The sequence below is a fragment of the Poromitra crassiceps genome (assembly GCF_964638095.1).
Source record: "Poromitra crassiceps genome assembly, chromosome: 2".
Taxonomy (NCBI): Eukaryota; Metazoa; Chordata; class Actinopteri; order Beryciformes; family Melamphaidae; genus Poromitra; species Poromitra crassiceps.
The window spans coordinates 45,120,086-45,133,692 of NC_139624.1; the positions used below are offsets into that span (position 1 = coordinate 45,120,086).

The 13,607-nt window shown below is 44.5% G+C and overlaps 1 protein-coding gene across 3 annotated transcripts in view; it reads left to right on the plus strand.

Annotated features, from left to right (window-relative positions):
* Window positions 1-5,901: 5,901 nt before the first annotated feature.
* Window positions 5,902-13,607, plus strand: part of kcnc2 (potassium voltage-gated channel, Shaw-related subfamily, member 2) — a gene marked incomplete at both ends in the record, with an annotated part of 231,754 nt that continues 224,048 nt past the window's right edge. For all 3 annotated transcript variants that reach the window (XM_083632028.1, XM_083632029.1, XM_083632030.1), the window contains one exon: window positions 5,902-6,456. In XM_083632028.1, coding sequence (XP_083488154.1) covers window positions 5,902-6,456 — 555 coding nt within the window. The remainder of the gene's footprint in view (window positions 6,457-13,607) is intronic.

Genomic DNA, 13,607 nt, shown 5'->3' on the forward strand with positions numbered 1-13,607 from the left:
AGGAGTTGAAGGAGAGGGCGTTCGGAACTATATTGTTTGGATGTCTGATCTCTCACTGATGCCAAAAATAAATGGTTAAAGTGACTGTTCTGCATGTTTGATTGAATTTCACAAAACTGCGATTATCTCAGCTTCCTGTCTCAGACGCTAAAACCATGCTGTACTCAACGGCTAATATCTACATAACTACTAACTCTACAAACTAACTCTTTTAGACAGAGAAAGCACACATTCTATTAGTACTTTTGTGAACTTTGTGTTGACAAACTCCAAGCAGAAAAGAATCCTCGGCTCTTGTAAAATGAGCCAGAATCCTCAAAAAAACGGCTTGGCAAAAGCTACCTACAGCAAAAAAAAAACGGCTGGCAGTCAATGTGTTAATAAGCATTTTTGGACGCGAGGGTCGTCCCGCTTCCCAGTATTGGACATCGGGTAGGGTATCTGGATCTGGTTGCGTTCATGTCTTTGATTTAACGTGTACACAGCGTTTGTGAAGATTCAATGGCAGAACCGCAAATTCCAAGTAGCGTCAAGTCAGGCAGTATAAAACGAAAACTTCCGGGTATAACCTTCGCAATAAAGGCAATTAAATAAAGTAAATGCACGTGTAATGTTTTTTGTGTGTGTTTCGAAAGATACAGAACGGAGATAAAGTGGAAGAATATCTGCTCCCTTCGAAAAGTCAATTTTAACCCGTAGTGAGTCGACATTCTGATTTTTTGTTACTAAGTAATACAACATTTATTTTATTTTGAAGGTAAAAACGTCTAGCTTCCTGTATTCTGTATAATTCTAGTAGGTTGGATGCATTTTAGGACTGAACATAGCAAAGACCTGTTTTGTTTGTAGTGCTTGCGACTCGAGGAAATCGATGCATCTGGGCGTGAGTTGTAGGGTTGTTTAATTACTTACTAACGTTATGCGCAAACGATTATATGCCGTGAACGTTAGGCAGTTATCGCCCATTATGTATTTTTCGTTTTCACAACTCGTGTGGTCATGCCCAAATTCCCCCACCCCCGCCCCCTCTCTACTTTACAAACTCTGCGGAGGTGCTACTCATGTGTGAAAGCAACATGCCTCATGTCTGAAAGGGTACACTTCACGTATCATCCGGGGCAGGCTCATCACCTGATCCGGAGTTCATGTGTGAAAATAGCTCATGTCTGGGCACTGATGACATCATCAGTGATGTCACAACACTGATGGTAAATGGTAAAATGGTAAATGGTAAATGGCCTGCATTTATATAGCGCTTTTATCCAAAGCGCTTTACAATCAGTAGGTAGTCTACATTCACCCATTCATACACCGATGGCGGCAGGCTGCCACGCAGGGTGCCTACACACCATCGGGAGCAAGGAGGGTTAAGTGTCTTGCCCAAGGACACAACGACAGCAGCTGGGAGGGAGCGGGGATCGAGCCGCCAACCCTTGCATCATTGGCCGACCTGCTCTACCTCCTGAGCTAAAGCCGCCTGATCATCAGTGATGTCACAATGCACAATTGTTCAAGTGACATCACTTCTGACATCATCATAAGAGTGTGTGTGTGTGTGTGTGTGTGTGTGTGTGTGTGTGTGTGTGTGTGTGTGTGTGTGTGTGTGTGTGTGTGTGTTTTCCCCAGGATGGCGAGGGCATGTCCCTCCTTTCCCCAGGATGGCGAAGGCATTGATGCTCTTTAGGCTATATACATGGGGAATTCAAAATACTGTCAAAAATTCAGTTTTTGAGATAAAATTCAGGGATTTTGCACACTTCAACTACTGTGACAGCCAAAAAATATATATTTCCCCGTGAAGAATAAAGCTTTATTTAGCAAGAATTTGCAGTAGCTGTTTACAGTACTGTACCTAGGGGAGACAACCAGAGGAAAGAGACATGATGATAATACTACTACTACTACTACTAATAATAATAACTAAGCAGTGTTAGATGATGTCAACGCTGATGATGATGTCACCAATGTTGTCAACAGTGATGATGCCACAGTGATGTAATCATTGATGAGTTCACACTTGACATATGATGTCACTGTGGACGGTTAATGATGTCAACAGTGATGATGCCACAGTGATGCCACACTTGTCATATGATGTCACTGTGGATGGTTATAATGATGTCACTGATTATGTCACACTTGACATATGATGTCACTGTTGAAGATTATAAGAATCAGCTCTGTCAGTGCATGCTGTCAGATAGTAAGATCAGTAACAGTCAGTCTATGTCTAGTCTTCCCTGCAAGTTTGTCTGTTACCAGATCATGTTTATCAAGTCTCAAGTTTGTAAAGCCTGTCAAGTGTCTGCGCATGGACACACTTGTCTTCCAAGCAGATAATACAAATAATAAATAAATAAATAAACAAACAAATAAATAAATAAATAAATGCAATGCAATGCAATGCTCTGTTCTGCCAACTGACCACACTGTTTTAGACCACAAGTCACATGACCATGTTCCTCTGGAAGGTCCAGCAGTATGCAGTGGATATGACTGGATTTTCTTATTGTGTCTGTGACTTAGGAAAGCAGAGCTTCTCTTCAGGAAGGTTTTACTACGAGGTTCAGGTTAAAGGGAAGACTGATTGGGATTTAGGAGTGGCCAGAGGGTTGATCAACAGGAAAGGAGGAATCACAAATCCCAAGAATGGCTTCTGGACTATAGTGTTGAGGAATGGAAATGAGTACCATGCTGCTGCTGACCCTTCTGTCATCGTCACCCTCTCTCAAAAGGAAGCCTCAGAAGGTGGGGTGTTTGTGGATTATGAGGGTCTGGTCTGCTTTTACGACATCGATGCTGCAGCTCTTATCTTTACTGGCGGCACCTTCACTGAGAAACTCTACTCGTTCTTCAGTCCTGGTTTGAATCATGGTGGTAAAAACTCCACCTCTCTGATCATCTCTCCTGTCAATCACCCAGATTACAATGCAAACACACCAGACGCTGAAGCTTCATGAAGCACATGGAAGCTCAGCCTTCCTTTCGGCACCCTTGTTAACAGATTAGACCATTCAGACATCGCCCTGCAGTAACAGTTTCACTGTCTTGTCTATTTTTTGCACAAGCTGTGAGCGATTATGTGAAGGAAGGCAGGAAGTCAGTATTTGCAAAAGTTAAACAACACGTCTGATGTGAATGGCCAGGCTCCTGCTCGAGCTGAATTTACATGTGGTGGCGCTTTTGCAGCTGGTTTGTTTGAGGCGTTAGACGAATAATTCATTTTTATGGCTTGACCATTAGGCCAAGGCTCTTTCCATATGTCCATCTGTCTGTCCCCACAAAAGAAAGAAAGTGGCCAAAAGAATGTGGCACAAGTCGCTGATTATGTCATACAGTTCTAGATGGCTCAGCCTGGTGGTCACTATGCCATAGGCCTATCATAATGTGTGGTCTATATTCTACATTCACACTCATGCAATTGTGATGTCATTGGTGATGCCATCCGAGCAAACTTGACAAAGGCCACCAGGCCGAAACGTTGTCTGTCAAATAAATTTGAAGTCTTTGCATCTGAGCCAGTGTGCAGTTTCCTCTTTTTCATTGGATCTTTTCTCCATCACCAGTACTTCACTGAGACTCCACAGTGTGCGTTTTCTTTACTTTGACGTAATCGGTGATGATGTGAGTCATCGGTGAATCAGTGAGTGATGTCACAATGGCTGATGATGATTTGTGACAGACACTGATGATGTCATAGACATTGTGACATCATCAGTGATGCCATATCACTGATGATGTCACTATGCTGCCTTCACATAATAAGCGATCTCTTCTTTCACCAAGGGGTAGAGTGGAGAAAGGTCAGCTGTAGAGGCCCATTTCCACCGCTGGTATCAGCGCGGCCCCGCCCAGCTCATCTCGCTTTTTTGTCTCATTCCACCGATCAAAAACGTGGACAGCCCGGGTTGAGTCGGGGTTGAGTCGCGCTAGTTTTGGTCCCTGCTTTGTTGAGGTTCCAGCGCTGTGAACCCGGTACCATACCCTGACATGAAAACACTGCAGACGACTGATTGGTCAGGCAGAATTGTGTTTACTGTATCTACTGACTGTCAATGCTGGATACCAGTTTAGTGGGGCTTACCTTTTCTTCTGTTAATGTTATTTCCATCAGTCTTTTGTGTTGCTGCCTTCGGCTCTGGTGAAATAAAATCGATCTCCTTGCTCAGCTTTAACATGACGGTGGTTTTCAATTGTTTTGAGAGAGAAAAAGTCTGCTCCTGTTTGTGTGCTGCGTTGGCTCCGCTAGGCCGGAGGCGGGGGTTTAGTGAAGCCACAGTCTTGCCTAGTGAGAGGCCGCCAGGGAAGAGGCATGTGAGTTTGAGTAACAACAAAGTGATATCCATTCTCTTAGCCGATTGTCACATTTGCCCATGTACACTGTAGGTCATTTAGAGGCACCAGTATTTCATAAACAGTTTAAAAGTTCTGTGTATGGATACGTTATAGCTTACTTCGGCTATGGGCGGAGGGCAGATTATGCGGTCGCTATGATGACCAGGTGTGGGCGGAGGTGAGTAAACTTGCTATGGAAACAGAGTCTATCAAGTAGAGACGAGTAAGACCAGGTCGAGTAGAGCTGTACTGTGCTGTTATATGTGGTGGAAATGAGCCATAAGTAGGTCAAAGCGCAAGGTGGCAAATTTGAGCAGTGCGCGATGCCAAGGGTAGTAGAGCTGCCGCATAGTTGGGAGGCACCACTCTCCCCATAGGAAACAACGGCACAGCAAGTGCAGAGCTGTTTTACAGCAGATCATGTGTGTGGGTGGGGCTTTATGCATAGACTGATAGACATAAGTGATTAAACAGCGACATCAGCACTGATGACATCACTTACAACAGCAATTGTGACTTCAAACTTAGGGAGTGCTTATAGGGGGCCTGACGGAGTGCAGTGTGGGGGGAAAAACACGGGGGGAAAAACACCCATGGGAGGGTGAAGGGGGAGAAGGAGAGGGAGGGAAACGGGCACTGCACCAGTAATAATAATAATAATGCTTTATTGGCATCCAAGGTCAAATTCCTGGTCCTCAGGAACCTCTCTCCATCCGTATAACAGAGGTGATGTCCGTCAGCCACAGTTGGAATTGGAAAGAAGGTGAAGAGAAGGACTTCCACTCTTTCGGAATGAGTTTTTTTTTGTTTTTTTTGCAACAGAGACTGTTGCACAGCTGTGGGGAAGTTCAAAGAGGACTGAGCAGCTAAAGATGGCGAGTTCTGCCTCTGGCTGAAGGGTTATTTTGTAGGCCAAGAAGAGCCTACCAGTCAAGTATTTTGGCCCATAATCCTGTTAGTGAAGGGCAGAACCAGAAGGCATGAGATAGTGTGCTCTCCGACACTTGACACCTGTCACACAGTGGTGAGACAGAAGGGAAGATCCCGTGTAATTTATGCTTCAAATAGTGAAGATGGTGAGTGACCTTAAATTGTAATAATAGCTACCTTCAGGAGAAACGATCAGCCTACCTATCGAATCGACGCTGATGCTCTCTCGCTCTCTCTCTCTCTCTCTCTCTCTCTCTGTCTGTCTCTGTCTGTCTCTCTCTCAGTAGAGCGAGCGAGCTCGACGCTGACTGACGCCTGGCCGTGCGTCTTGGAGAGGGCAGGGACGCACGGCGGAGACGCGCAGGCAAACAGCAGCGGGAGCGCAGTCTATTCGGAGCCACTGGTTGAGAATCAGTCAACAGTCAACACGAGCACGGACTATCGACACCCACCACACCTCTAAAAAAATCATCCAGAAATAAACCATGCCATCCCTGCCCCCCTGTCCAGGAGAAGCAATGAAGTCATCGCATATTAAGTGAAAATCGGATCCTGGACTCGATCCTGGAGCGTGTTTAGAGCTGGACTGTGGGTGTGACTGTGGGCTTGCCATCGAGTCATGTCTGATACAGAGCGATGGGCAAGTTTGACGACAACGAGAGGATAATCCTCAACGTCGGCGGCACCAGGCACGAAACGTACAAGACCACCCTAAAGACCCTGCCCGGGACGCGCCTGGCGCTGCTCGCCTCCGACGGCTCGGACCTAGACTCAGTGCTGGACCAGCTGCAACAGGTGCCCGGCTTTATCGAGTACAACGCGCGGGCCAACGAGTACTTCTTTGACCGCCACCCGGGCGTGTTCGCCTACGTGCTCAACTACTACCGTACGGGTAAGCTGCACTGCCCCGCGGACGTGTGCGGTCCGCTGTTCGAGGAGGAGCTCTCGTTCTGGGGAATCGACGAGACGGACGTGGAGCCGTGCTGCTGGATGACGTACCGCCAGCACCGGGACGCCGAGGAGGCACTGGACGTGTTCGAGCTGAACGTGGGAATCGACGACGACGAGGACGAGGGGGTAGGCAAGCGGCTTGGCATCGAGGACGTGGCCGTGGAGGGGAACCTGTGGAGGAAGTGGCAGCCGGTGATCTGGAATCTATTCGAGGATCCCTACTCCTCCAGGGCAGCGAGGGTAAGCAGGGCGCACCGCTGCGTCTTGGGCATCTTAAATTTACGCACCGTAGCTCCCCTTTCTTCTCCTAACCTCCTCTCGATCCTACTGGAACTGGAAGCGAATGTGATTATTTCCAGCCAGGTCTTGAACAGTTTGGGAACTTGAAAAAAAAAAAAGTCTGGAAAAGTATTGAAAATGTTGTGCTTCTGGTCCAATAGCTTTTGTAGACCAGTGATTCACATCCTTTTCAAGCACCCCTAACTTAGTCCACATTAGAGCCACAATTCAGAGAGTTCCCAAATGAGATTGTTTCTCTTACTCTTACTACTGTAAATGTCAGAATATTTTTTTTATTGTTAATATGATTTTGTCTAGAATTCCATAGGCTACCTATCTCTATTGTAGTAGATTAGATAACAGTGAAACTATGATCTAAAACAGTCTCCTCTCCTCTCCTGTAGTTCATATGGGCTTTCATATGAGCTGGGACAGTGCGGGCGAAAAGCCATAATTGTAAAGTCATATTTTAAGAGATAAGTAGGGAAACAAGCCTTTAGCTTTAGATCCTGTCTGGATTTTGTTGACCATTAGAAAGTTGGGTCATGTTCACATAGTCTACATTCTGGAAATGTTTGACTTGTAGATGAAGATGCACTGTGACAAGTTGGTGGCAGTGCAATGGAGGAAGGGACAAGTATATATATATTTCCTTATGTCCTCTCCTCTCTATCCCTCTCCTCTCCGCAGAAAAAAATGCACTCACTGTAGCCTAGATCTCCATGGCGGTGGAGGGTAAACACAAGTAAACACAGTTTACCCATCTCTTTGAAATGAGGCAGAGAGTTTAATCCCCTACTTTCACATCAACTGTACTGTATCAAACAATGAGGGGAAACAAGGGGGGTAAACTACTCACCTTGGATCGTTTACCCAACTCTGTATTTACCACTACCACTACAACCCCCCTTCCTCTCCTCTCTCCAGGGTTCCTGCAAATCTGGAAAAGTCTTACTGTAACAAGCGCAAATTCACAATAGCTGCGACCACATAATGCAAATTTTCAAAATGCAGGATGGCAGCCCACCCTACTCCGCCTCTGCATTTCACCCCCCCCCCCCCCCCCCCCCCCCACTCCCTTTCACAGACCTTTACCCTTGCCCTCCATGCCAAATGTCACCCTCCTAGGGCGAAAACTGTTTGGGGGGTGGGACTTTTTGTGGACCAACAAACCAACTGACTGACAAACGGAGCGACCTATTCATCATATCCCCATGATGTCACATGCATTTCCTACCAATATGCTGCTTTACAATAGAGAACCGCAGGAATGAGTCCGGAAGTATACTTCCGGGTTCCTCAGGGGAAAAGTGAATGGGGTTTTAGAATGAGGATTTCACTTAAATGCATAACATAAGGTCTGTAGTTAACAAAAGTTTATGGGCATGCAAATTTGGGTTCAGCAGGATAATCTTGACAAACGTTTTATGACTTTTGGAATGTAAATGTGTTTTTTAACACGATTTTTAGAAAACGCTTCAAAAGGCATAAAAGTGATTAACGTTTGTGACGATTACCCTGCTGAACCCAAATTTGTGTTTCCATAAACCTTTGTTAACCACAGACCTTATAGGATGAATCAGCGTGACGTCACTTGCCACCCAGAAATGTGGAACCCCTGGCAGTTAATAGTATGAGTTGTGCCAAACAAACGTTAATATCTCAAAAACTATACATCACATCGCTTATATTTTGACATTCTGAGTGAGAGCAGAATTAGCTCAAGAGTTTGATGTATAATATATGCATGTCGGGAACTGTCGCAGTTTTTAAAATGTAAACAGAGTTAGCTGGCTAGAGTCAGACACTCAAAACTCCCAAAGCTTAGGCTCCATAGGGTTCCATTGCCATTGCCACCCAGTGACGCGGTTTGTTTACCAAAATGCTGCTCGGGTGATCGCTCGTATTTGATGCATTTATGTGAAATCCCCATTCTAAAACCCTATAGAGTTTCCCACTGATGAACCAAAATGGCGGCGACTTCTGGTTAAGCCTACAAAAATATGCCATCCCTGCGGTACTCTACACAGCTCATTGCCTCTGTGTGTCATTTGATTGTGATAGCACCCGATCCGACTGTTGTCACCCATAGACTTGCGTCATAAGCCCCATTCCTATCGCTGATAAACTTGCTAGTAGGTCGGAATGGCTGTTATCAAACAACTTTAGGCAAATAAAACAACTTAGGGTTAGGTTTAGGGGTAGGGTTAGAATTAAGCAACAAAAAGCGTTAAAATACGATTTACACGTGAAATGTAAACCTATGGCTGATAACGAATCACTTATGCGCCTAAGACCAGGTAAGTAGGGCCCTACTGGCCGACATGAATGATAAGACGCTGATAACGCCAATTGAATCGTGTGACAACAGTCATTACAATCACCTGTTATTTTCCTACCAAGATAGCCCTGCGGTAGTCTTGCTGGCCAGCCTCCCCTCCCTACCGGGAGAGGAGTCTGGCGCCACAGGTCTCCATAGTGGGATTGCAGTCGCTCCAATGGGAGAGCAGAGTAGAGCAGGGGAGGGTTTATCCCAGTTATGGGCCTCGCCTGCTCTATTGGCATGTGCAGCGCACAATCGCTCAACTTCGCATCACTGATGACATCACTGTCACTGATGATATCACAATGCCTATGACATCATCAGTGATGTCATCAGTGACATCATTATTGACCAAAATCATCTTCTTGACATCACTGATGATGTCATAGGCACTGATGATGTCATAGGCATTGTGACATCATCAGTGGGACAAAAATTTAAACAGACAGAGTGTTCAGGAAGATAGTCTTCACAAATAAGGACCACTTTTATGATTTTTGAATCATTTTCAATGGTGATTTAAAAAAATCACATTTACGCTTCAAGAACAGTGGGGTTCTGGGTTTTTTCAGAGGAAGTCGCAGAAGTAATCCTGAATGCTGTAGTTTCTTGAATGGCCACTTGAGGGAGGACTCAGAAGTGACGTCACTCCCGTTCACCCCTGTGTTAAAATGCCCCACTTTGTGACAGTGATTAAGCATGTTTACAGATTGGACGAAACAGTTTTTGGTCTATATCTAATTTCACCTTTCATAACAACTGTAGGCGGTTGAATTTTTATACAACTCACACGTTTAGAGTAAAATAGACAGGGGTGATTGACAGGTCCCCTGTCCAGTGATCGCGCAGCTTACAGATCATGGACCAATAGCAGGCAGAGCTGCGACTCTGGGAAAACTTGTGTGAGCTGCACAAGGACCCCAAGATGGCGACAGACGACACTTTGCTGCAAAACGTGAGTCCAAACATTAGTGGATGGGTTTGTCCATATTATTTAGGTCAGTGTTCAAGAATCATAAAGTGGTCCTCATTTGTGAAGATTATGTTGCTGAACACAAACTTCACCGTTTCATAAACTTTAAATCCCCATACAAAAATTCCATTTACTTTGAGACGAGGGAACCAGAACTGGAAGTGCTAACATCCAGGTCTCAGGCAGGCTTTAGGACTCATTCCTGCGGTACTCTGCTGGCTTCCAAAATGTCAGTTGGACAGTCCTGTTTCGTCTTGTTTCGTCAGATGGATCACTCGCTGCCCCTCTCTCACAGCTACACCCAATGCTTCTCATGAACACAAAATAAATCTGTGAGACTTTGATCTTTTCCAAAATTACTGTGGCGCCTACATGCTCGGAATAGAAGACAGTGATCAAATTAGGCCACATGTGACATTCCATATACAAACTTTTTGTCAGTCCTTTTGATCATCAGCGGGGTGTTGTGTGCAGAGGCCGAGTTTGACAAGTCGTGAGCTTGAAGTTACAAGGTTTGGTCTGGGTGCAATGCAGCTCTGAGGGGCGGAGCGTCAAATATTTAACATCCCAGCAGACTGTTCTGTACTTTATATTTTTTTAATATTTCAACCCCAAAAGGTTGTCATTTTGAAACAATAACACTGCACAGGCGTAAAATAGCAGCTAAAGGTTATGAATATACATGAGAAGTTTCCAGATGAGTTTCTGGATGGTTTTCAGCAACTCCTACTTATATTTTAGATATTAAACAGTATATCAGTGTATTAAAGAAGGCCTGATTGTGTCTCAAGACAAGAACGATCACTTTCCATTTAAGCCCGCCTCAGGCTCCCGCTCACTTTAGTTAACACACGCTAATCACTTCCTGATTGGCCGGCTGACAGCCAGAGGGACAAACGCACAGCTAATCACTTCCTGATTGGCCGGCTGACAGCCAGAGGGACAAACGCACAGCTAATCACTTCCTGATTGGCCGGCTGACAGCCAGAGGGACAAACGCACAGCTAATCACTTCCTGATTGACTGGCTGACAGCCAGAGGGACGAACGCACCGCTACAGTAATCACTTCCTGATTGGCTGGCTGACAGCCAGAGGGATGAACGGCCGCCGGCTGTGAGTGATGTCACCAAAGACGATGGGATATCAAAGCAAGACACCCCAACTTCAACTCACTTCCTGTAATTTTGTCACGTGGTTTTTGCCCATTCTTTTCCATGGACACGCCCACTTAGGAGACTTTCAGCAGGTCTGAGTCATTGGAGTCATTGGGAGGAGTGAACAAGATCACAGATTATGGCAGATTATTTCGCCCCCATAGTCATCAAAGTAAATATTTGGCCCATTTTCCGAAGCCACATATCTTCTGAAAATTCGGAGACTAAAATGGCATTTTTCAGAAAGACAGATCAGGAGAAAATTGTATTTGTCCATGACCTATCTAACACACTCTTGCGAAATTTGACAACAGGAACTCATGTTAGCAGTGAGCGATTAGCTAAAGTTACATGTACATGTGAAGTTTGTTGATGTAGTAGCTAAATCTGTGGTTGGATTTTTTTTAATCGAATATCTTAGTTACAACTATATTGAGCTAACAAGGGGCAGCTTTGTGTTTATATGTGTGGTTTGTGTGGAGTTTTTGGGAACTTAGACTAGTCCAAGTTAGCTTGCTAGGTCTGTACTAACCCCGCATCACCAGGCTCTCTCTCTTTCTCACAACACTTCAGGGGAGAGGCGACCACGTGACCATTTTTCTTGACTTGCTCGTACCATTTCTTACAATTGGCGGAGCCTGCGGTGACATATCTCTATAATGGATCATCTCTGATGTCATGCTGTGTGAATGGGATGCGATTGATGTTCAAATTTTTATTTCCAGGTATTCTTCGCCTGATACGGCACTGATACGGATACCTGTACTTTGGCATTGGAGCAGCCAGTAGCTGATATTTTGTGATATTCAGTACCTTCAAATTTGACCATTTTCATGCCAGAAGAATATAAGAATTCAATGTTTCTCCCAGGAAACATATCTGATTGACTAATCTGATATAGCAATGTAAGGGATTACAATTTCAAAAAAGGAATTATATTACAGTTACTAATTAAGTAACTTCAAGTTACTGCAGTACTTTCTCCAGCACAGCACTAAAATAACACGTGGAGATAAGTCTGACTATGCGAGACTGCTGCGTCGCCAGAGCGCGATTAGCTTATTAATTAATTAGCTGAAGTAATATAGTAATGTAACTAATTACTTTGATACCAAGTAATAAGTAAAGTAATTGTATTACTTTTTAAAGGAGTAATCAGTAATAAGTAACTATTTACATTTCCTGAGTGACTCGCCCAACACTGGTACACACTGATTCTACTCTAGCCTTAACAACATTGTGAAATTTGTTTAACTTGTTCATTCAGCCTTTATTTAGTTATTGTTTTTTTTGTTTTTTTTCCTGTTTCAGCTGACCTGGGTGGATCCATTGTGCACCATGTTAACTGATGTGTATCAGGCCGTATGCAGTGGTAGCTACTGATATATCGGACTGACATTGGCCTTGTAGTAAAAATCGGACGTCGGCAAGGCAATGTTTTCCATCGTTGATATGATGGAGGTGCGGCTGTGATTTCATTCAGCGTGGAAATTGGACAAATTTGAAGATATAGAGGGTATGCATGTGATGTCAAAGAGGCAGAAGTCACTGTGGGGTCACGCCCACTGAGTCACAGCAAGACTGAGCTTGAATGCAGTAATCAGCCTAGATAACTGACACCTGCTGCTCAGGGAGGAACTTGACACTCATTTTGACACTCGTTCCCGATTGAGGGGGCGTGTTCAAGTGGGTGTGCATACCCTCTATTGAATTATCGGCACAACATATCAGCTATTGGCAGCTTCAATCCAAAAATATCTGTATCACTATCAGCCTTCAAGGCCATACTGTTTGAAAGTAAGCCAGAAGTCCCTCTGCACTTCTCCATCTATCCTGCATTATCATTTCAGATCATCCTTTATTGAAAGTTACACTGCAAATCAAATTTGCGTATTGTTAACCAAATACTCTTTTATGTCTCTCAACCAAGTAGTTGTGGTTTCTCTTCAACCCTGCAATGTCTGAAAAGAGAGCCAAACATGACATTTTCCAAACAACTGCTTTTAGGCAGAAGAGCAGCTTAGTTAATTTATTGGACTCTCGCATGAGCTGGGGCAGTTTGTGGAAGGAAAAGCCATATTTGGAAAGTGATATTTTAAGAGCCAAGTTAGGGAAACTAGCCTTGTTGACCACTAGCCATTTGGGGCATGTTCACATACACTCTGGATGTGTTTGCTTTGCTTTGTCGATGAAGCTTTTTGCAATTTCGATTGTTCTCCCATCATAACTCAAGTGTTCTGGACATATAAACAAACCTTTCCAGCCTTTTAATCCAAAACTCATGTTTACCTGACAAACCTTGTATCAAAAGATCAGAGTATGAAATTTGGAATGGAAAAATTGTGTTCAATCCAATATACAGTATCTCTATGTAACAGAGTTTGGTGGCAGGGCAAGGGAGAAAAAGTATTTCCTATAGTGAATGTAATCCCAGAGGGTCCAGACGAGGCGTTTGATTGGCTACGCTTTGGACTGTTGATTCAATCAATATTTAATCGTCTCCTCAGTCGGCCAATTCCAGTCTGTCTGTCATCTACATTTTAGAAGGGGGAACAGGTTCAGTTGGGCTGGAGGAGTGTGTGTGTGTGTGTGTGTGTGTGTGTGCGCGCGCGCGCGTGTGTGTGTGTGTGTGTGTGTTTGCGTTGACCTTGCCCCGTATCT